This window comes from Halichoerus grypus, chromosome 5, assembly GCF_964656455.1.
Source record: "Halichoerus grypus chromosome 5, mHalGry1.hap1.1, whole genome shotgun sequence".
Lineage (NCBI taxonomy): Eukaryota > Metazoa > Chordata > Mammalia > Carnivora > Phocidae > Halichoerus > Halichoerus grypus.
This window is the reverse complement of record NC_135716.1, coordinates 44103149-44127172: the sequence shown is the minus strand read 5'-3', so window position 1 is coordinate 44127172 and position 24024 is coordinate 44103149. Positions and strand designations below refer to the sequence as shown.

Here is a 24024-nt window from a genome sequence, read left to right as displayed (position 1 = left end):
TTTTTTCCAACTTTAAATCAAAGTATTATCACATCTCTTTCTTTCCTAGACTTTTTCTCCCTCCCTTCCTATGAAAGGGTTTCATTTTGAGGACAGTGTCTGAGAGGTTTGCTGAAAGTATGATGTGATGGTCTTGGGCATTGGGTCCCAGCTGTCTGGGGCTCAGCATGATCTGTCTTAATGAATGGAGAGGCAGTGCAAGTCCCGTGTCCTTCTACAACTTATTCTGTACCTAATTCTGTGAATTAGGCTTTTAGAGGAAAAACTACCCAATCGCCAAACAGTAGCTAAGTGCATGTCATTTCACAGCTGACTCTCTTGTCTCTTGCAGTTATTGACACCGGGTTTGCTCTCTCCATTAGAAGGAAGTGTTCCTGCAGTGGAGCACCTGTTCTCTTTTCTCAGCACTTAGTATGATAAATACTTCCTGCCCCATAAACCAGGCCCGGTACCATTCATGTGGAGGGAGAAATCATCCTTGAAATTTCTACAAGTTCCTTCAGGCATTCTTTCTTCCCATTTCAGCCTCTATGAGGATTTATGGGGATATATTGAGATTATATTTTATGTTGTGCTTGAGCTCTGCAGAAAATTTTTGCGAACATTCTCATTTGAAGGGGTAGAATGAAGGATGTTGCATTCATACCACTTGTTTTAAGTTGTTCTTATCTTCGATCAAAGAAGGTGGAAGTGAGAAGTGTACCTGAGTTGGTGTTAGGGAAAGAGTGGTCAAGGAGAACCCTGTTGTTAGAGTTTCTATCTGTAGAGTATTCTTTAAGATTCAGCTCACGTCCGTATGCATTCCATCACCTTGCCTTCACGGAAAAGCTATGATTTCAATGGGGCATTCATTCAGCCATTCATTTATTCAACTAACGTTTATTGAGCGTCTGCTTTATGCCAGGTATTATTCTGGCAGTGAAAGTACAGCTGTGATCAAAACAGGTAAGGTTCTTGGTCCAATAGAGACCGAGGAAAATCAGTAAACAAATCAATAAAATAAGGTAATTTCAGAGAGCGAAAAGCACTGCGAACACAAAGTAAGGCAGTATGGTAATGAGGAGGGGTTGGATACTTAGAAAGGGTGATCCAGGAAGGTCACTCTACGGAGGTGATATTGGAGTTGAGGTGTGAGAGAGGAGAGGGCGTCAGCTAGATGAATCCCTAGGAATGGAGAGTTCAAGGCAGAGGAAACAGTAAAAGCGAATCCTAGAAAAGATAAATAAGGTTTTACCACAAGAGAACAGCAAAGCTAGAGCTATATAGCTCTGTTTTTAACAAGCTTATGTTATTTCAGACGGCCTGGATTTCTACAACTTTCAGTTTATTTCTTATGTACTTGAAGAAATTATTGTGCATAATACTCACTATCACAAATGCTAGGATATATATTCTTAGAATGAAGTCCTCAGAGATTACATGCTTGGTTTCACTGGAGATATTAGCATCATCCATTGATGACTGCAGAAAATTCTAGGGTCTTTTTAGTAGTCCTTGATTTTTAGAAAATGTCAATAGTGTTTTCATTTGCTTTTGAATTCATCTTTTTTTAGAGTGATCATCATGTTTTAGTAATATCAAATTATCACTAGAGTATAAAAGTATTATGGCAATTACACTAATGTCCGTCAAGATTTCCCAAGGAGAGTGGCAATCAGCACTAACAGCAAAAGAAGTCAGCCTCATCTTTCTTTTTCTATCCTATGATTTCCCTATTTTAATGAATCCACTCCATTTTGTTCTCTTTTATTGTCATCAGTAAACTTAAAGTAATAACAAATTAAACACATCTGAAATGGCTTTTTACCATTGATCAATGGGTAAAAGAGGCTTTACTGGAACGGTTTCATTTTTAAAATCAGAATTATTCCATTTCCTTTCAGATAATGAGGTTCTTTTGGTATAACATTAGCCATAAAAGACTTAACGTTCAAGTATATTGTGTTTCCTTTATCTCATTTCTGGTCCCTTCCTTCCCCATTTCTTTCTCCACCTGAAGGATCTCAAACTTGAACCACGGGAAGAAGAAGTTATTGAAGGGAATACTAAATCTGTAAGTACTTTTTTCTAGGTCAAAATGTCAGAAATATGTACTTTGAAAACATCATTTAATTTCTTCAACATTAGTTACTATCTCAGTGAAAATTTGAAAAAGTAGTACATAGGCATATTTTATTTTGCATGGCTAAGTAGTATTGAAATTGTGATTTGTGGAAACCTAAATTTACAGGGTTTTTATGTAAGTACTTAGCATGTGATATGTGCAAAATGAGAATTTTATGCATATGTAAACCAATGAGTTATTGAATAATTGAATGAATGTGACTGGCAGAGAAGGGCAACATTCAAATTATATCAAGAACAACATTTTGTCAACCCTACAAGCCTGAGTGCTACACCTGAGCTGAAACTTGATGCTATTCAGTATTGTATCTCCAGCTTTTATCCTAGGGCCAGGCTCATTGTAAGTGCTCAGAAGTCATTTTTTTTTTCCAGAAAAAAAAAATTGATGTTTAGAGAAAAAGGAACATTTACGTTCCTAGGGAAAAGAGGTCCATCCAGAGTGGGGGCAACTTACAGAGACTGAGAGAGAATGGACAAAGTGATGCTAATAGGCGCTAAAGACACAATAAAAAGAAATTTATGAATAAGTTAACTAATTGAAAACACATATCATGATTTGTTATTTTACTTTGAGGCAAATATTTGTAACACATTCTGTTGGGGGAAAGTGGATCTTTGCATTCACATTTAGTGGAAATTTGGATTTTAAAATCTTGGCAACCCACAGAAAATCACTTTTTTCTTAATACCTTAAATGTATATTGTATAGATCGTCTAGGATCCATCACATTTACTTGAGACAAAGATAGGAAAACCTTTCATCTCTGTGCCAGGCACTTACTCCACAGGCACTGCCCATGTGATAGAAGGCGAGGCTCACCTTTCGGCTCCTACCCATCTGTCCAGACTCAAAGCACAGAGAGTCTTCAAAGGGGAAGCCATAGAGGGTTCTGAGAAAAGCTTAATAATGGTGTTATGATTAGAATCCTATGGATGTGGCCACTTTGCCCAAAGGTAACCTATATTTCACTACATGTTCAGTGCTTCTGTTCCTCCAAAGACGGGATGCAGTCTGTATTAATTCGTCAGGCACCCAGAATTCTAAACGGGTAGGTTTTGGTGGGAAGCAAAATCTTTTTTGAGAAGGAGAGAAGGCTGTCGTCGAGTGCACATACTAGGAATACTATTCCTAGCAGTCCCTTAGGCACAGGATGGTGACCTTGCGATCTTGCATCTCTAGCATCAATTAGATTTGCATGTAGGGAAAACTACACTCCAGTCAAGAAAACTGAACATAACATTTCTAATGTTGAGAGAGACCATTGTCTATTCTTACGTAATTTCCTAACGTGAGACTACTCTCTCTCACTAACTAAGTGGGAGAAAAAAATCATCTAAGGACTATTGATGGAGGGTGACAGACTGTTCCATTCTCTGGTCCCTGACAGGAGAGAGGCCAACGTCAATTTTAGAATATTTATCAACCCACATAGCATTAGTAATTCAATAGTGCATAGAAGTATTTAACAAAATAGGATTGGGCAAGGTGCTTCAGTCGTCAATATTATTGAAAAGCAGGGAAGGATATTCCTTAACTATTTTCAACCACATGTAAAGGTAAAATAATTATGGTCTTTGGGAATACACATATAGTATAGTAATGATTTGAATAAGTTTGTTTTTCTCAAAGATACCAATAAGCTATTTGTCATTAAAAGTTGTACTTTATTGTTAGTGGCAATAACGCCTCACCATCGATTCTTATAAAACCTTCCCGATGCAGAGTGACTAAAACAGATCTCCACTGTTCACAGCCAGCACCCAGCATCGCACGCTCCTCTGGGTTCAGTGATTTCTCTTGGTGTCCAAAACCAGTTTTAGTCTTCTTTGACTAGAGAGGTGATTTTCCTTTTCCATTAGTGAATACATGAGAACCTTGAAAAATAAATTCCATACTAGAAAGCAAAGAATATATGGTTATGATAGATTTTATTTTTTAAAAGCTAGTCTTTACTGAGCCTTTACTATGTGCTGAGTATTGTGCCAAACACACACATCTGTAATTCACTCCATCCTCATCATAGCCATATGAAGTGGTGCCATCATTAACCCCACTTTGCAGATGGAAAATTAAGGTGTGGAAGGATTTCAGTACCCTAGCCAGACACCAGCAGTTCTACGCTAGACCTGCACCCACTGTGTAATAGTCCCACTCCAGTGTTTGGTGCATCTCTGGGCACTAAAGTGGAGTTGTTCTCTGCCAGTGAGGTTGTGAGCTGACAGATGACTCATTTTCATGAGATTTCCTACCCTTAAAGCAGAACAGTAGTATCTGGTAGGCTTATTTAAGCACACAGCCAAAGTCCCAAACCCTACTAGCTGCCATATCTAGTTTTCTGGAACATGAATCATTACATAATGATGAGTCTAGGATATGATTTCTTCTTTTTTTTTTTTTTTTTTAGGTCTTTTTTTTTTCCTCAGTGAGCAGAGTATGAGAAGTAACGTCTATTGAGTATCTATCCTGGGCAAAATTTTTACATACACTATTCCATTTAATCTTCCCCCAAACTCTGTGATATAAGTACCACTGTTCCAATTTCATTTGGTGACTTAGGATGAAAAGATGAAGTAACTGGTTCAAGGCCTCATAGCTAGTAAAAGTGAAGCTAAGTTTTTTTTTTAAACGTGTACTCTTTGCTCTTAAAGGGGAAAGGAAAGAGGACAAGATGATGGAGGTAGATGAAAGAAAATGATGCAGGGCTCTGGAGTTAGCGGGACCACCTCAAATCCTTTCCCGGAACGAATAGTGCATAAATAACATTTATTAAAGAGCTTTTAAGAATGGTCACTGGCTAAAAGCAAAAGCAGCTTTTGCTTGTTTGTGCCATGAATAACCCGATCACCAGCTATGTGTCAGGCCCTGGGGGAGGGCCTGGAGATAAAGTGGTGAATATTACAGGCACTACAAGACGGACCAGGAGGACATGCAGTGATTCAACGATGATCTACAGTACACTGTGATGAGGATTATTATAGAAAAGTATAGATTTGCACAGCAAGGGAACACAACCTAATTTAGGAGGCCAAGGAATGCTTCAAGAATGACAGTATTTAAGGTGAAGTCAAAAAGAATAAATAGGAGTTTGAAAAAATATTTACGTATCTCTTATAACATTGAATTTTTCAAATGTTGCACTAAAACAACAACACTAAGGGGCTGTGTAGGAAGATCAAAATGTTCCAAATGATTTGTAACAAGTATGTTATAAAGATCGCAACCTTCAGAATTCATAATTTTACTCTTGTTATAATAGAATAGGAAACGTACATCAGAGATAAACCCAGATCTAAGATCCAAGATTGTGACTTTATGACTCATGGAAAATGTGGGGGTAATTTATTGTCTTCTAGCTGTCCAGTACTAGGCAGGGAGTATGAATCACTGAAAGGTCAATATAGTTTTTGAAGGGAATCCATCCAGACCACATCCAGACCACACATCCTGGATCTAGCCAGGTGTATTTACCCAACCAAATCCTTTCTGCTTGGTGCCATGGTATGCCTTGCACGGCACTTCTTATCAAACAACTATTAGAAAAAGATGATGATTTCCTAGATATTTCTATATTCAAAAGGGTTCTTTTTGGAGTTAGTATAATTTTAAACAAGGTTTGATCCCATTCTGGTGTTTTTCAAAAGCTGTAACTTTTCTTGAGCGCATTATTGTTGTTTATACCAGAATAGCTTATGCAGTAGGAGTTTACAAATCTAATATACTTTTCTGCCTTTCTACCCTCATAAAGTCTGTGAATAATAATATTTTTGAAGTAAATTAATCCTGCCATACAATATCATGTGTATTGGGAGTTATTGCCACCAAATATGTCAGGAACTATTAAAACATAGTTTTGCTTTGCAATAGCTATTATAAGATTGAACAAGAGCACACAAGAAAGGCTGTTATTCTGAAGACATGCTTGGAACACAATTGTAAATGTAGTAAACAGAGCTAGAAAACATGAAACAAATTAGTTGCATTTAAAATATTTCTGTCTCCAGAGATGTAAAAAGCTGAAATTTCTCAAAAAAAAAAAAAACCCAAAAAATCAAAGGTGGATGCAGCTAACCTGATGTGACTAGCAAAAACTATTCTGTAAATATTCCACCATAATTCCATCATAACAAAATAACATTGAGTAAATAATAAAGGGTTCACTACCCTTTCTAAAGCAGAGAAACAAAAATGCTCTGGGCTGGCCATTCACACCAGATTTCAGTAAGGATCTCAGACTGTGTATTTGACATAAGGGACACACAGAAATGTCATGAAGATATTAGGACTCCTCTACCAAAGCAAGTTATAAGGCTGGCCCAGATCCAAGGGAAAGGGAAATCAGATCTATGTTTTGATAGAAGAAGCTAAAAAGTCACATTTCAAAGGGCATGCCTTCAGGGAGTAGTGAAGGATTCTATTCATGTTTGCAATTTAGATCACGTAAGACTTGCCTTCAGACTAAAAGAATTTCAGTGGAACAGGTAGATATGTTTATATATCTCACTAGGAAAGCCCATGAGAAATCATCTGAGTCATTGTTAATCACAAATACATGATCAAGAAGTCTCTGTAGATTTCTGCCAAAAGAACATGTCCACAGTTATTTTGGCAGAGATTAACTTAAACTCTTCGTTACTGATACTAAAACCAGGTCCTGGGAGAGTGGTACAGGAGGCTGATTGTTCATTACATAATCTTAGGAGATAGTTATAGGCTCATATCTACTGATTCTTGATCTCTGATCCTAAAGGGAAATAAAACAAAGCTCAATTAAAATTACCGAACTCAATAAGGTGACTGGGCTGTGGAAACAAATAGACCCAAATGGAAAATGATTCCAATATAATAAAAGTTTTTTCCTTGCCCAGTAAAACAGTCCACACAATAATTCAGGGACACAAGCTCCTCTCAAATATGGCTCTGCTATTCCTAAGGCAGGTCATTCTATCAACAGAAAAGGGGACGAGAACATGGAGGGGGTTCACATCCCTCTTGAAAGTCTTGGCCCGAAAGCAATACACAGCACTTCTGCTCGTATTCTATTGGTGAAGACTCATCAGCTGGTTATACCTAACTGTAAAGGATGATGGACTATGTACTCTAACTCTACCTAGAAAGAAGAGGAAATGGATTTGGGGGGAATAGTTTGGAGTTTCTGCCACAGTGAGCCTTCTGATCATCAAATATTCTTTTCACATATATAGAACACATAGACCCCTTCACAAGGGAGACCACCCTAAGTCTCCTCCAGTTACTGCTTCTAGCTCAAAGTCTGGCATTCCTGGGTGATGATCAGTCCTCCCTGTAAGATCAAGATGTAGTCCCTTGCGGTCTGACACATTTATGACTAAAAAAGTAAGTTATATCCCCTCGCCACAACCCCCAAACACACAGATAAAATATACAATGATAAAACTGGGCCAGGAGAAATGTCATAAAAACTGTAATTCAGGAAAGGCACGGATAGGAAGCATACAGCATTCACTGGTTCATTGCAACAGTGAATTCATGCTGGGAAGATATTTGTCAGTGAAGGAAGTTCTGTGATTAGACACTGGATCTCCATTCTGGGAGGAACTCTGTTTCCATTGTTGTTGTTTTGAGAGTTTCTTTTTGATTCATTTACCTCCATGACCACATCAGGAACAGCTCATCAGAGAGTATTGCCCTTTTTAGGGGTTATATGGTATTGATAGCCTGCTTCCTGTTCATGTGAGTTTGGAGGCCCAAATATTACCTTAAGGCTTATGCAGTCAAAGGATTTTGAGACTGGGATAAAGATTTATTTGACAATACACTTCTTTCAAGAATTTAGTAGACTTGTGGTCAGTTTACATATAGGCAGTTTCATGTGCTAGTATCAATACCTAAAATTGTAACATAGACATAGTTTTCAAATCTTGTTGATTTCTTGGGGCGCCTGAGTGGCTCAGTTAGTAAGTGTCTGCCTTTGGCTCAGGTCATGATCCCAGGGTCCTGGGATCGAACCCTGAGTTGGGCTCCCTGCTCAGTGGGGAGCCTGCTTCTCCCTCTCTTCCCCACTCCTGCGCTCTGTCGCTATCTCTGTCTCTCTCAAATAAATAAAATCTTTATTAAAAAAACACAAAACAACATTGTTGATTTATTTACTAAACCTTATGAAGGTAAGGATTCTATCTTGATTCGTCACTGTATACCCAGAACCCAGCACCTAGCATTTAGCTGTAGAAAAACAAAGTAGGAACAATTATTGAATATATAAAGTGTCTAATACAATAGCTATGATATAACTGGTCTCCAACAATGGTAGCTATTAACATGAAGTGAGAAGCTCATTGGAGCGGAGACAGCAAACCACGGGCTTACTTCTGGCTCTCCCACTCTGCAGCTGGGTAATATTGTGCAAGTTATTTTCCTCATATTCTAAATTGTCCTTACATTGTTGTTGTTTTGCACTTTTATAATTCACTCCCAATCCTTACTTTTTTTTTTTTTTTTTGCACTTCTATGATTCATTCCTAACTCTTGATGGAGGAAAGGCATAATCTTGAGATCAAAGTGCCATGAGGAGCCCGTAGGCAGATCTATAGGGAAGTCTTCAAACTACAAGTGCTATAAACATAATAGGATTTGTTACAAGAAGCAGTTGCCATCCAGCCCAGTGTGACCCATTAAACACAGGCTCCATCTGATGCAGGAGATTTTGAGCAGGGCCTGTGGTATGTGGTCGGTGGTTAATGTACCTTTGGAAATGCAGCATTGAACAACATATTTTGAAATTTGGTTGTTTGTAATGATACACATGTCTAATATCACAAAATATTTAAGGTGAAGCTGGAGCTGTCCAGGTGTAGAGTAAGACCACTCTTTCAAAATGACTGTAGGCTGGTCATCCCAGCCCTGGCTGCACATTAGGGTCACTTTGCGGGGGGGGGGGGGTTGGGCCTGTATAAATACTGTGCTTGGACCCCACTTCCAGAGATTCTGATGTAAGTGCAATTTTGAAACCTCCTCAGTGCTTCTAATTGAGAACCACTGCTTTTGAAAGGGAAGATATCATCGGGAGACACTGTCTTTAGCACCTGCTACTAGAGGCAAGAAACGTATCCTGCCTGCATATAGCTTGTATAGATCGTATTACTTGGATTAGTCATGGCCTTCCTTTTGGTCATATTTCTAGATGAGAATTGTTTGCTTCATGAGGAGGGGAGGGATGCGCTGCAGGGGGTCAGCCGAGCGAGGCTCCATGACAGCCAGGCTGTAACACTTGCCTATTCCTCGGCAGCACATCATGCTTGTCCAGCGTCAGATGTCTGTGATAGAAGAGGACTTGGAAGAGTTCCAGCTTGCTCTGAAGCACTATGTGGAGAGCGCTTCCTCCCAGAGTGGATGTTTGCGGTAAGCGCTCCTGCACGGTCCTTAGATGGAGGCGGGGTCTGGAAGACAGACAGTTGAGAATCCTCTTGTGTTTGTTGATCATTCCAGTCCTCTGGGTGATGCATTTTGCAGACTTTCACTGGGTATTTTCTCTTTTATCCTTGACGCTGTGTGGATTTGATCACTGGGGACACCAAGGGAAATAAAATGGTGAGAACAGTTTGAAGAGGGGAGTTTCATATCAACTGGCATCTCCCCTTTTGCATCCAGGCAGGCCCACACTGATTTAAAATCATCTCTGATAGATGAGCCCCAACTCCAGTGCGTCTAGCTCTGGTTGCTCCCTTGGTGGCATGCCCTGTAGCCGAATACTCATTTCAGCCATTATGAAATTGCACAATGTCTGAAGTCTTGATTGCAGACCTTGGTCATAAAAATAAACAAACAAAAAACTCTTTCCATAGCCACCCCCGCTCAGGCTTCAATTATCTTAGGCTACTAAAATTTATGAACTATTCCTCATTTTCAGTTTCTCCACTCCCAAGTGGTCCAATAAACAGTTACTAGAATAATTTTACAGAAACCATTATAGAGTTCTCTTCATCAGGAACTACAGTAACTCTGAATGTCTTAAGCAAATGCTAGATATTTCTTTGACCTTCCGTTTATCCTACTCGAAAGTGCACAGCACTGCTACCACTGGTTCTCTTTACCTGAGCGTCAGCAGCACCCAGCTGCCCATTGTCTTTTTAGCATAACCTGGTCCTCAGACCTGGGCACTCTCCTCCCCAGAAATGTATGCCCAGCTGGTAGGTTTCTGCCAAGCGCATGTTCTGCCTCAAGTTCAAAGCCCAGCCCCAAACTCACCTGCTTCTGGAAAACTACAACCAAATCTATCCCTACCTTGGGGTTTGTTTAAACTGTATTTCATAATGCTCTTCGAATATCGCTTTAGCACATGTATGCGTATGTGTGTGTGCATACACACACACACACACACACACACACACAGAGATGCATACTTTATGTCTTTGAGTGCTTTGGTGTTATTCCCAGTAATTATATTTTACTTATATTCCAGCAGAATAGCTCCCCAGTTAAGAAGTCTGGCTCTGGAGTTAAACATGGGATTGTATTCGTTTTGTGATTTAGGGAAAGATCCTTACAGGCTCCAAGCCTCAGTTCCTCATCAAGATGGCTGTGGGGATTAACTGAGTGTTCAGCACCCCGAGGCCCAGAAAACATGAGCGGGGGTTACGATCCCTTCATCATCGGGCTGGCTGACCTCTGACCCACTTTAGAGTTGCAGGCGACTTGCTCAGTGTTGTGACAGTCTGACCGCTCACAATCTTCCCGTCATGCCTTTGTGAATGCTGAGTTTGCTTTGTTGTTGTTGTTCTTCACAACAAACTCAGAACGGCTCAAATCGAAACCATTTTAGTCCTTTTAGTTTAGTGACGTAGGGATCTGCCAAAGTGTGAGTATATATAGTTTCAAAAGCCTACTCATCTGAAACTGAAATTGAATGATTGGAAAATGCAAAAAGAGTGTGCGAGCGTGAGTGTGTGTATACACCATCCACAGTAGGAACTGCAGAAAATAGAGCACAGAACTAACCAAAGAAGTGGGGACATAAGGAAGATAAAGTCTGGTTTGGTGTATCATGATCTCCAGGAATGGATTAGACTTTTTACATTTATAAATAGGGCACACAGTTTGATTATTTCTTAAGGTTCAGAGATAGTGCTTTAATGTGTGCAGGGAAAAGGGCCCGAAGCTCCGCGGCCAGGCCTGGGGTGATGGGGTGACGGAAGCAGCAGTGGGGAGAGCAGCTGAGGAGACAGATCTGTGCTACCGGATTGTTCTCTCAGCAGCCACGGAAAATTGCTCCCTGGGCTCCAGCTGTGAAGTACAGGGAGGGAGAGAATCCTCTTCCAGTGAGATAAATTGAGACTCTCAGTCTCTCCTTTTCCTTTGCAAGACTGGTTTGTTTTTTAAGGACTCTTCATTCACTGCTTGCTGATTTTTCAACTGATTTCTTTCTTTTGTTAGAATTATCAAAAAGTATGACTTTATCAGATGGAATGAGCATCAGAGAATCAGTCCACATGGCTGGAAACCATGTGAAACACCCATTATGCTGGCCTGCCTGTCTAAATTCAGTTCATCAAATCCAGTTTTCTTCTCTCTCAATTGATGAGCAATCGAATGGGCCATTCATGTTGTTAGTCATGCACTATCGCCTTGTGCTTGGCTGATGAAATAAAACTCAGAAGGATCAGTTTTGCAGTTTCTTCGCCTCCCCTAATGTCAGGCTCAGCTTCACCATAGCTAGACAGGAAATGCTGCCATAAAACAAAGTAGAAATTAAGGATGTATGACTAGGCAGTTAGTATCCATTTTCTTATTTGATCTTCACTGCAATCATCTGAAGTGTGTATCACGTCCGCTGAAGGAGGGAATAAGCTCAGATGTATTAAACATCTTGCCCCAGCGTGTCTGACCCCAAAACCCACATTTAATCCTTCTTGCCAGTAGTTGGTCATCCTTGAATTAAAGTTTTCTGGACTTTCTGTGGTTTACCAGGGGTAGAATGGACAAGATCCCTCCTGTTCCAATTATAAGGTCAAGCAACTGAATTAGAGAGGCCTTTGCCCTGAAGGTATTTGACCACCAGACTCAGAGGTTTAGAGGCTGACTGAGTCCTTGTCAGAGTATTCGTCAATTGAGTTTCAAAATAAGTTGTTAGTGGAAAAGCCAAGTAAATTGTGTGACCCATTTCTCACATACACACATACATACACACAAACACTGATGATCTTTTTGCTTATTGATTTTAAAGATTTTTTTGAGAAAGAGAGCAAGTGGGGGGAGGGGCAGAGGGAGAGAATCTTCAGGTAGACTCTCTTGCTGAGCATGGAGCCCTACGTGGGGCTCAATCTCACGACCCGACCCGTGAGATCATGACCTGAGCTGAAAACAAGAGTCGGACGCTTAACTGACTGAGCCAGCCAGGTGCCCCTCGTTTTGCTTATTTTGTAATCATGACAGCTTATTAATCCCTGTGGGGAGGTACCAATTGAATATATGTGATATACAGTGTATTCTTAGAACCATGCTTGATGCCAGAAAAAGCAAGAAAAGGTTCTGCTTTCAAGGATCTTAGAATCCAGTTGGGAAAATGGGTTACTCATTCATAGCCTACAATTTCACAACTGTTAAATAGAATAAAATGATTTCGGAAGTCACTCTTAGATATGAATTCTAGAATTCGTATGTGTCCTAAACTCTATGTCTCTATGTCAAGGGCCTAGGGAACATGAATGCAGAATTATAAGACTTGACCCAAACTGAACATAAAAAAAAAAAAAAAAAAAAAAAAAAGACTTGACCCTGAGACTTTACCATGGCCAAAGAAAGATCTTTAAGAACAAATGATACCCTGTGGCATATTGACCATGAATAAGTTATCAGCATTTTTATGCAGGTGAAATAAATTGGTGGCTGGAGCTTGGTGTGGAGAAATGGGGCCTGTTGTGCCTTTTCTCCAGTGGCTAGGTTCTATGAGTTAAAGTAGGGCATGAGAGGAAAGGAGGGAGAGCGTCTTGTGTAACTTCTCTTCAACCCCAGCTGTTCCTGAGCCACATCCTTTCCCCCTGGAAGCTATTTCACTGCCTTTTTCCAGCTGCTGGGAATACTTAAAGTTTCCTAGAGCTCAGGGCTGAAGCTCTTAGTCACTACATCCAGGGACAGCTTAGCCAAAGAATTCTGGTTTCTGCCATTGAGTGGTAAGTGTCACAGGAAGCCTAAACACAACAAGGAGGAAGACTGAAGCACATTAGCAACAGCTCAGAAATGTTCTATGTAATTCTAAGTTTGTAGATAATTGAAAGCTAATCATTCAAGCCCTAAGCCTTTTCAACAGAAATATTGTGGACAGAATCTTTTCGTAATTAACCTTAGTGTCATCATTTCATACGTATCATTATCTGTATTGTACAGTCTTAAATAGCAATGTCCTTAAATGTCATTGCTATGTATCGATCAGTTTCACTCTTAACTGAAAGCACCCAGTCTGTAGAACATTTCTTTTTTTTTAAATTTTTTATTGTTATGTTAATCACCATACATTACATCATTAGCTTTTGATGTAGTGTTCCATGATTCATTGTTTGCGTATAACACCCAGTGCTCCATGCAGAACGTGCCCTCTTTAATACCCATCACCAGGCTAACCCATCCTCCCATCCCCCTCCCCTCTAGAACCCTCAGTTTGTTTTTCAGACTCCATCGTCTCTCATGGTTCATCTCCCCCTCCAATTTCCCCCCCTTCATTCTTCCCCTCCTGCTATCTTCTTCTTCTTCTTCTTCTTTTTTTTTTTCTTAACCTATATTGCATTATTTGTTTCAGAGGTACAGATCTGTGATTCAACACTCTTGCACAATTCACAGCGTTCACCATAGCACATACCCTCCCCAATGTATATCACCCAGCCACCCCATTCCTCCCACCGCACCCCCCACTCCAGCAACCCTCAGTTTGTTTCCTGAGATTAAGAATTCCTCATATCAGTGAGGTCATATGATACATGTCTTTCTCTGATTGACTTATTTCGCTCAGCATAACACCCTCCAGTTCCATCCATGTCGTTGCAAATGGCAAGATTTCATTCCTTTTGATGGCTGCATAATATTCCATTGTATATATATACCACTTCTTCTTTATCCATTCATCTGTTGATGGACATCTTGGCTCTTTCCACAGTTTGGCTATTGTGGACATTGCCTCTATAAACATCGGGGTGCACATACCCCTTCGGATCCCTACATTTGTATCTTTGGGGTAAATACCCAGTTGTGCAATTGCTGGATCGTAGGGTAGCTCTATTTTCAACTTTTTGAGGAACCTCCACACTGTTTTCCAGAGTGGCTGCACCAGCTTGCATTTCCCACCAACAGTGTAGGAGGGTTCCCCTTTCTCCGCATACCCGCCAACATCTGTCGTTTCCTTACTTGTTAATTTTAGCCATTCTGACTGGTGTGAGGTGGTATCTCATTGAGGCTTTGATTTGGATTTCCCTGATGCCGAGCGATGTTGAGCATTTTTTCATGTGTCTGTTGGCCATGTGGATGTCTTCTTTGGAAAAATGTCTGTTCATGTCTCCTGCCCATTTCTTGATTGGATTATTTGTTCTTTGGGTGTTGAGTTTGATAAGTTCTTTATAGATTTTGGATACTAGCCCTTTATCTGATATGTCATTTGCAAATAGCTTCTCCCATTCTGTCGGTTGTCTTTTGGTTTTGTTGACTGTTTCTTTTGCTGTGCAAAAGCTTTTTATCTTGATGAAGTCCCAATAGTTCATTTTTGCCCTTGCTTCCCTTGCCTTTGGCAATGTTTCTAGGAAGAAGTTGCTGTGGCTGAGGTCAAAGAGGTTGCTGCCTGTGTTCACTTTAGGATTTTGATGGACTCCTGTCTGACATTTAGGTCTTTCAACCATTTGGAGTCTATTTTTGTGTGTGGTGCAAGGAAATGGTCCAGTATCATTCTTCTGCATGTGGCTGTCCAATCTTCCCAATACCATTTGTTGAAGAGACTGTCTTTTTTCCATTGGACATTCTTTCCTGCTTTGTCAAAGATTAGTTGACCATAGAGTTGAGGGTCCATTTCTGGGCTCTCTATTCTGTTTCATTGATCGATGTGTCTGTTTTTGTGCCAGTACCATACTGTCTTGATGATGACAGCTTTGTAATAGAGCTGGAAGTCTGGAATTGTGATGCCGCCAGCTTTGCTTTTCTTTGTCAACATTCCTCTGGCTATTCGGGGTCTTTTCTGGTTCCATACAAATTTTAGGATTATTTGTTCCATTTCTTTGAAAAAAAGTGGATGGTATTTTGTTGGGGATTGCATTGAATGTGTAGATTGCTCTAGGTAGCATTGACATCTTCACAATATTTGTTCTTCCAATCCATGAGCATGGAACATTTTTCCATTTCTTTGTGTCTTCCTCACTTGCTTTCATGAGTATTTTATAGTTTTCTGAGTACAGATTCTTTGCCTCTTTGGTTAGATTTATTCCTAGGTATCTTATGGTTTTGGGTGCAATTGTAAATGGGATCGACTCCTTAATTTCTCTTTCTTTTGTCTTGTTGTTGGTGTATAGGAATGCCACTGATTTCTGTGCATTGACTTTATATCCTGCCACTTGACTTAATTCCTGTATGAGTTCTAGCAGTTTTGGGGTGGAGTCTTTTGGGTTTTCCACATAAAGTATCATATCATCTGCAAAGAGTGAGAATTTGACTTCTTCTTTGCCGATTTGGATGCCTTTTATTTCTTTTTGTTGTCTGATTGCTGTGGTTAGGACTTCTAATACTATGTTGAATAGCGGTGGTGATAGTGGACATCCCTGCCGCGTTCCTGACCTTAGGGGGAAAGCTCTCAGTTTTTCCCCATTGAGAATGATATTCGCTGTAGGTTTTTCATAGATGGCTTTTATGATATTGAGGTATGTCCCCTCTATCCCTATACTCTGAAGAGTTTTGATCAAGAAAGGATGCTGTACTTTGTCAAATGCTTTTTCTGCATCTATTGAGAGGATCGTATGATTCTTGTTCTTTCTTTTGTTAATGTATTGTATCACGTTGATTGATTTGCGGATGTTGAACCAATCTTGCAGCCCAGGGATAAATCCCACTTGGTCGTGGTGAATAATCCTTTTAATGTACTGTTGGATCCTATTGGCTAGTATTTTGGTGAGAATTTTTGCATCCATGTTCATCAGGGATATTGGTCTGTACTCCTCCTTTTTGATGGGGTCTTTGTCTGGTTTTGGGATCAAGGTAATGCTGGCCTCATAAAACGAGTTTGGAAGTTTTCCTTCCATTTCTATTTTTTGGAACAGTTTCAGAAGAACAGGTATTAATTCTTCTTGAAATGTTTGGTAGAATTCCCCTGGGAAGCCATCTGGCCCTGGGCTTTTGTTTGTTGGGAGATTTTTGATGACTGCTTCAATTTCCTTAGTGGTTATAGGTCTGTTCAGGTTTTCTCTTTCTTCCTGGTTCAGTTTTGGTAGTCGATACATCTCTAGGAATGCATCCATTTCTTCCAGGTTATCTAATTTGCTGGCATAGAGTTGCTCATAATATGTTCTTATAATTGTTTGTATTTCTTTGGTGTTGGTTGTGATCTCTCCTCTTCCATTCATGATTTTGTTGATTTGGGTCATTTCTCTTTTCTTTTTGATAAGTCTGGCCAGGGGTTTATCAGTCTTGTTAGTTCTTTCAAAGAACCAGCTCCTAGTTTCGTTGATCTGTTGTACTGTTCTTTTGGTTTCTATTTCATTGATTTCTGCTCTGATCTTTATTATTTCTCTTCTCCTGCTGGGTTTAGGCTTTATTTGCTGTTCTTTCTCCAGCTCCTTTAGGTGTAGGGTTAGGTTGTGTACTTGAGACCTTTCTTGTTTCTTGAGAAAGGCTTGTATTACTATATACTTTCCTCTTAGGACTGCCTTTGCTGCATCCCAAAGATTTTGAACATTTGTGTTTTCATTTTCATTGGTTTCCATGAATTTTTTTAATTCTTCTTTAATTTCCTGGTTGACCCATTCATTCTTTAGTAGGATGCTCTTCAGCCTCCATGTATTTGAGTTCTTTCTGACTTTCCTCTTGTGATTGAGTTCTAGTTTCAAAGCATTGTGGTCTGAAAATAGGCAGGGAATGATCCCAATCTTTTGGTATCGGTTGAGACCTGATTTATGACCTAGGATGTGATCTATTCTGGAGAATGTTCCATGGGCACTAGAGAAGAATGTGTATTCCGTTGCTTTGGGATGGAATGTTCTGAATATGTCTGTGAAGTCCATTTGGTCCAGTGTGTCATTTAAAGTCTTTATTTCCTTGTTGATCTTTTGCTTAGATGATCTGTCCATTTCAGTGAGGGGGGTGTTAAAGTCCCCCACTCTTATTGTATTGTTGTCAATGTGTTTCTTTGCTTTTGTTATTAATTGCCTTATATAATTGGCTGCTCCCATGTTAGGGGCATAGATATGTACAATTGTTAGATCGTCTTGTTGGATAGACCCTTTAAGTAGGATATAGTGTCCTTCCTCATCTCTTATTATAGTCTTTGGTTTAAAATCTAATTTGTCTGATATAAGGATTGCCACCCCAGCTTTCTTTTAGTGTCCATTAGCATGGTAAATGGTTTTCCACCCCCTCACTTTCAATCTGGGGGTGTCTTTGAGTCTAAAATGAGTCTCTTGCAGACAGCATATCGATGGGTCTTGTTTTTTTATCCAATCTGATAGCCTGTGTCTTTTGATTGGGGCATTTAGCCCATTCACATTCAGGGTAACTATTGAAAGATATGAATTTAGTGCCATTGTATTGCCTGTACGGTGACTGTTACTGTATATTGTCTGTGTTCCTTTCTGGTCTATGTTGCTTTTAGGCTCTCTCTTTGCTTAGAGGACCCCTTTCAATATTTCTTGTAGGGCTGGTTTCGTGTTTGCAAATTCCTTTAGTTTTTGTTTGTCCTGGAAGCTTTTTATCTCTCCTTCTATTTTCAGTGACAGCCTAGCTGGATATAGTATTCTTGGCTGCATATTTTTCTCATTTAGTGCTCTGAATATATCCTGCCAGTCCTTTCTGGCCTGCCAGGTCTCTGTGGATAGGTCTGTTGCCAATCTAATGTTTCTACCATTGTAGGTTACATATCTCTTCTCCCGAGCTGCTTTCAGGATTTTCTCTTTGTCTCTGAGACTCGTAAGTTTTACTATTAGATGTCGGGGTGTTGACCTATTTTTATTGATTTTAAGAGGGGTTCTCTGTGCCTCCTGGATTTTGATGCCTGTTTCCTTCCCCAAATTAGGGAAGTTCTCTGCTATAATTTGCTCCAATATACCTTCTGCCCCTCTCTTTCTTTCTTCTTCTTCTGGGATCCCAATTATTCTAATGTTGTTTCGTCTTATGGTATCGCTTATCTCTCGAATTCTGCCCTCGTGATCCAGTAGTTGTTTATCTCTCTTTTTCTCAGCTTCTTTATTTTCCATCATTTGGTCTTCTATCTCACTGATTCTCTCTTCTGCCTCATTTATCGTAGCAGTTAGCACCCCCATTTTTGATCGCACCTCATTAATAGCCTTTTTGATTTCTACTTGGTTAGATTTTAGTTCTTTTATTTCTCCAGAAAGGGTTTCTCTAATAAATTCCATGCTTTTTTCAAGCCCAGCTAGTATCTTTAAAGTCATGATTCTGAACTCTAGATCCGACATCATACTAATGTCCGTATTGAGTAGGTCCCTGGCAGTCGGTACTACCTCTTGTTCTTTTCGTTGAGGTGATTTTTTCCATCTTGTCATTTGTCCAGAGGAGAATAGGTGCATGAGAGAACAAAATGCTATCAGGGTAACAGCGTCCCCAGAAAATATACTCTAAACAAATCAGAAAAGACCTGAAGCCGGGGGAAAAGAGAGGGAAAGAAAGAAAAAAGAAAAAGATAAAAACAAACAAAAACAGAACAAAACAAAAACCGGAATATGATCAAATATGATCAGGCTGGTGCATAGATCAGTGCCACACACTAGATTTTGGGTGTATTTTGGTCTGTTAGAAGAAAGTGCCTCCCAAAATTTTAAAGAAAAACTTATATATGTACATAAATAAGGGTTGATATGAAGGGATGGAATATGACTGTAAAGATGAAAATTATAAAAAATTTTAAAAAGGAATTGATAAGTTTGAAAAAAGAAAGGATTAAAAAGAAAAAAAAATAAGGGAGAGATAGTGATCAGGCAGGAGACCTGAACAAAGCCATACACTAGAGATTTGGGGTATATTTGATCTGTTAGAAGAAACTGTATCTCAAAATTTTAAAGAGAGGACAACTTATATATATATATGCCAAAAATAAGGGTAACTACTATGAAGGTATAGAATATGACTCTAAAAATGAAAAATAAAAATTTTTTAAAAAAGGGATTGATAAGATGTTGGTTGAAAAAGGGAAAAAGAAAAATTAAAAAAAAAAAAAAAGACAGTTAAAAAAAAGATTAACTTCGAAAGACTAAAGAATCATGGTAAAAAAAAAGCCATGGATTCTATGTGCAGTATTCCCCTAGCGCTGGAGATCTGCCATTCTCATTGATGGGTAAATTTGGTCTTGGCTGGCTGTTCTCGCTGATCTTCTGGGGGAGGGGCCTGTTGCCATGGTTCCCAAATGTCTTTGCCGGAGGCGGAATTGCCCCGCCCTTGCCGGTCAGGGCTAAGTAATCTGCTCGGGTTTGCTCCCAGGAGCTTTTGTTCCCTGCAAGCTTTCCGTACAGCTTTGGAGGCCAAGAGTGAAAATGGCGGCCTCCCAGTCTCCGCCCCAGAGGAGCCGAGAACTCAGGGCCTCACTCCTCAGCGAGCCCCCAGAGAAAAGCAATCAATCACTCCCATCTCCCCGGTCTCCGGCCACACTCTGTGCTCACCCGGCCTGTGACCGAGCATTTCTATCTCTGGCACCCGACCGTGTGGAGTCTCCAAACCCAGCAGATGCCTGCGGTGCGCTCCTGTGCTGCTCCTCCTGGGGGAGGAAGGGGAGTCTCCCCGGATCCGCTGCTTGTTGGGTCCCTGCTGGAGGAGCAGTGGCCCGACTGTGCCCCGGATCACGGTTTATGGCAACCCCGAGCTGAGAGCCTGCACCTCGGCTCCGTCTCTGCAGCCGGCTTCCCTGCTCCGATACCTGGGAACTCTGCCACACTCAGCACCCCCGGTCTTTCTGTGACCCGAGGGTCCTGAGACCACACTGTCGCACGAGGGTTCCACCCCCTGCTTAGCCACTGGAGCGACGTCCCTCAGCAGAGCTGACTTCTAGAAGTTCCGATTTTGTGCTCCACGGCTCTGTCATTTGCCAGAAGTGGCTGACGGAGGCCCCCTCCCTCACCGTCTGTCCTCCCGAATATCGCCTCGGATTCACTTCTCCACACGTCCTACCTTCCAGAAAGTGGTCGCTTTTCTGTTCAGAGAGTTGTTGCTATTCTTTTCTCCGATCTCCTGTTGAGTTCGTAGGTGTTCAGAACGGTTTGATCCCTATCCAGCTGAATTCCTGAGACCAGATGAAATCCAGGTCTCCTACTCCTCCGCCATCTCGCTCCACCTCCCTAGAACATTTCTGATTAGCATTTTCACCCATGTCCCTTTGAGCCAAAAATCTTTCAAAATGCTTTCGGTTCAGCCATCTGGCTCTTCACTAGATGGCCTGTAGTCGAGAAGAAAGGGAAGGGAGCAATACCAACAGGCCCTCCTCTTATGTCTGAGCCTCAGGATGCAAGCATTTCCCAAAAGCCCTTGCTTCCCAGCAGACATTCCTTGGTATCTCATTGGCCCAGCTCAAATCACATGGTCATTCCTGACTCCAGGGGAGGTGAGGAAACCAGTATCTAACAAAAAGAGTGAGATGTCTCAGTCCAGTGCTGACTGGTACATTGGATAATACTGTGAACTCAACAGTGGCAGGGTTCTGTTAAGAAAGAGGTGAGAGTAATAGCTGGGGCAACAGACAGTGTCTGCTGTATCACCCCCACAGTCACTGTGAAGGTAAAATTCCTTAATCCACGTAGAGTGCTTAGACCAGGGTCTGGAACAGAGCAATACGTGGTAACAACTGTCGCCATCGCTGTTAGCACGTATAATAATATAACGATTATCATCATTATTATTGGCTTGCTGCTTTACATTGTTTTCACAGATATGTCTTTTTCCTTCAGTTTTTTTTTTTTTTTTTTCTGGTCTTGTTTTCTCTCCAGTTCCTTTTACTTCTGTCATGCTCCTCAGCTTTAACACCATTTAAGACTTAGCCTTTGTAACTGCTCATTCCATGGAAATGCCACTTTCTTCTGGGCTATTGAGCTAACAGCTAATTAAAAATACAAAATTTGCCAAGGACTGGGCTAAGCACTCTACATGCAACACTTTAATCCTCCTAGTACTGTTATTATCACCATTTTACAGGTGAGGAAACTGAGGTAAGTAATGGGCCCAGAGTGACAAAACTACTAAGTTGTAGAGAAGGGTAGGCCTGCTGCGCTGTACTTCAAACCACTGCCCGATCACGCTGATGCTTCCTTCAGTCCTTTAAAAGCTTGAGAGTGATGCTAAAATTTTTTGAATTTCTTACAGTTTTATGGATGTCCAGAAAAATGGGAGGTCCAGATCGCAAGATAAATTGGTTTTTAATGTAATAAGTAATATAAATGAATCAGGTTAGAGCAGGCGGTTCTTGAAGAGCTTAAAATGCTAAGCTGGGTATTTTAAACTTTATCCTAAAAAAACAGTCATGGGTTGAAATTTGTCCATTGTCAAATTATGTTTGGGGATTATAGACTCTTTGAGACTATTGTGGAAGCTATGTATTTTCTTTCCAGAAAAAAAAAAAAATGATATGCACATTAATTTGCAGCTCATTTCCGGGATTTCCAGGAAACACTCCCCCGACCCCCACTCATTCATGAACTCCTAGAATTAGAAAATCCCTGATTTCACTTTTCATCCAATTCCTTTGATTCTCTTATAAATCATTCCCTAGAAAGTCTGAAATTGAGCCAACAATATTTGCTACATCATACCTTAATTAAGCAAGCTAGATAAACAATTATGAAAAACTTTATTTACAGGCAAAGAGCTAAAGGAAAAAAGTATTAAAATTTCTGTGTGTAGTTACCACCACCTGCTGGTCACACTTAGGTAAACCCTAAACTACATTTAACTTGACTTTTACACTGATACATTCTTTATTCTCTTTTAAATCAATATCCTTGCTGTTAGTTTATACTCTCATTTTGATTTCCAATCTGAATATAAAACTTTAGACTGAACAAGCTGGACTTAGGGAATTTATTTTTTTAATTTTAATTCCAGTACTCATGGAATTTCTTTCTCTGAAATAATTTGCTTAGCATTATACTCTCTAAATCCATTCATGTTGGGCGCCTAGGTGGCTCAGTCGTTAAGCGTCTGCCTTCGACTCGGGTCATGATCCCAGGGTCCTGGGATCGAGCCCCGCATCGGGTTCCCTGCTCGGCGGGAAGCCTGCTTCTCCCTCTCCCACTCCCCCTGCTGTGTTCCCTCTCTCGCTGTCTCTCTCTGTCAAATAAATAAATAAAATCTTTAAAAAATAAATAAATAAATAAATAAATAAATAATAAATAAATCCATTCATGTTGTTGTAAATGGCAAGATTCTATTCTTTTTATGGCTAATATTCCATTGTGTGAGTGTAAATAATGTTGCAATAAACATAGGGGTGCATATATCATTTCGAATTAGTGTTTTTTGTATTGTGTAAATACCCAGTAGTGGAATTACTGGGTATTATGGTAATTCTATTTTGAATTTTTTGAGGAACCTCAAACTCTTTCCCACAGTGGCTGCATCAGTTTGCATACCCACAAACCGTGTACAAGGGTTCCTTTTTCTCTACATCCTCGCCAACTCTTGTTTGTCATGTTTTTTATTTTAGCCATTCTCATAGGTGTGAGGTAATATCTCATTGTGGTTTTGATTAGCATTTCCCTGAGGATTAGTGATGTTGAGCATCTTTTCATGTGTCTGTTGGCCATCTGGATGCCTTCTTTGGAGAAATGTCTGCTCATGTCTTCTGCCCATTTTTAATTAGATTATTTGTAGGGTTTTTGTGTTGAGTTGTATAAGTTTTTTATGTGTTTTGCATACTAACCCTTTATCAGATATGTCATTTGTAGTTATCTTCTCCCATTCCATAGGCTGCCTCTTTGTTGATTGTTTGCTGTGCAGAAGCTTTTTATTTTGATTTGGTCCTAATAGTTTATTTTTACTTTTGTTTCCCTTGCCTCAGGAGACATATCTAGAAAAATGTTGCTAAGGCTGATGTCAGAGAACTTATTGCCTGTGCTCTCTTCTAGGATTTTTATGGTTAGAGGTCTCACACTTAGATCATTAATCCATTTTGAGTTTATTTTTTGTGTATGGTGTAAGAAAGTGGTCCAGTTTGCATGTGGCTGTCCAGTTTTCCCAATACCATTTATTGAAAAGATTGTCTTTTTCCCAATGCATATTCTTGCCTTCTTTAATTAATTGACCATATAATCATGGTGGGTTTATTTCTGGGTTGTCTGTGCTTGTCCCATTGATCTATGTGTGTATTTTTGTGCCAGTACCATAGTGCTTTGATTCTGATAGGTTTGTAGTATAACTTGAAATCTGGGATTGTGATACCTCCAGCTTTGCTTTTTTCAAGATTGCTTTGGCTATTCAGAGTCTTTTGTGGTTCCATATAAATTTAGGATTATTTGTTCTAGCTCTGTGAAAAATGCTAATGGTCTTTTGACAGGGATTGCATTAAATTTGTAGATTGCTTTGGGTAATATGGCCATTTTAACAATATTGGTGTTCCCAATCCATGAGTATGAATGTCTTCCCATTTGTTTGCGCCTTCAGTTTCTTTTGTCAATGTTTTATAGTTTTCAGAGTACAGGTCTTTCGCTTCCTTGGTTAAGTTTACTCCTATGTATTTTATTTTTGATGTAAAT

The 24024-nt window shown here is 40.0% G+C and overlaps 1 protein-coding gene across 1 annotated transcript in view; it reads left to right on the top strand.

Annotated features, from left to right (window-relative positions):
* NECAB1 (N-terminal EF-hand calcium binding protein 1) overlaps positions 1 to 24024 on the top strand; it is a 198880-nt gene that overhangs the window by 164828 nt on the left and 10028 nt on the right. Inside the window, exons 9-10 of the mRNA XM_036117181.2 lie at positions 2000 to 2053; positions 9387 to 9499. Coding sequence (XP_035973074.1) covers positions 2000 to 2053; positions 9387 to 9499 — 167 coding nt within the window. The remainder of the gene's footprint in view (positions 1 to 1999; positions 2054 to 9386; positions 9500 to 24024) is intronic.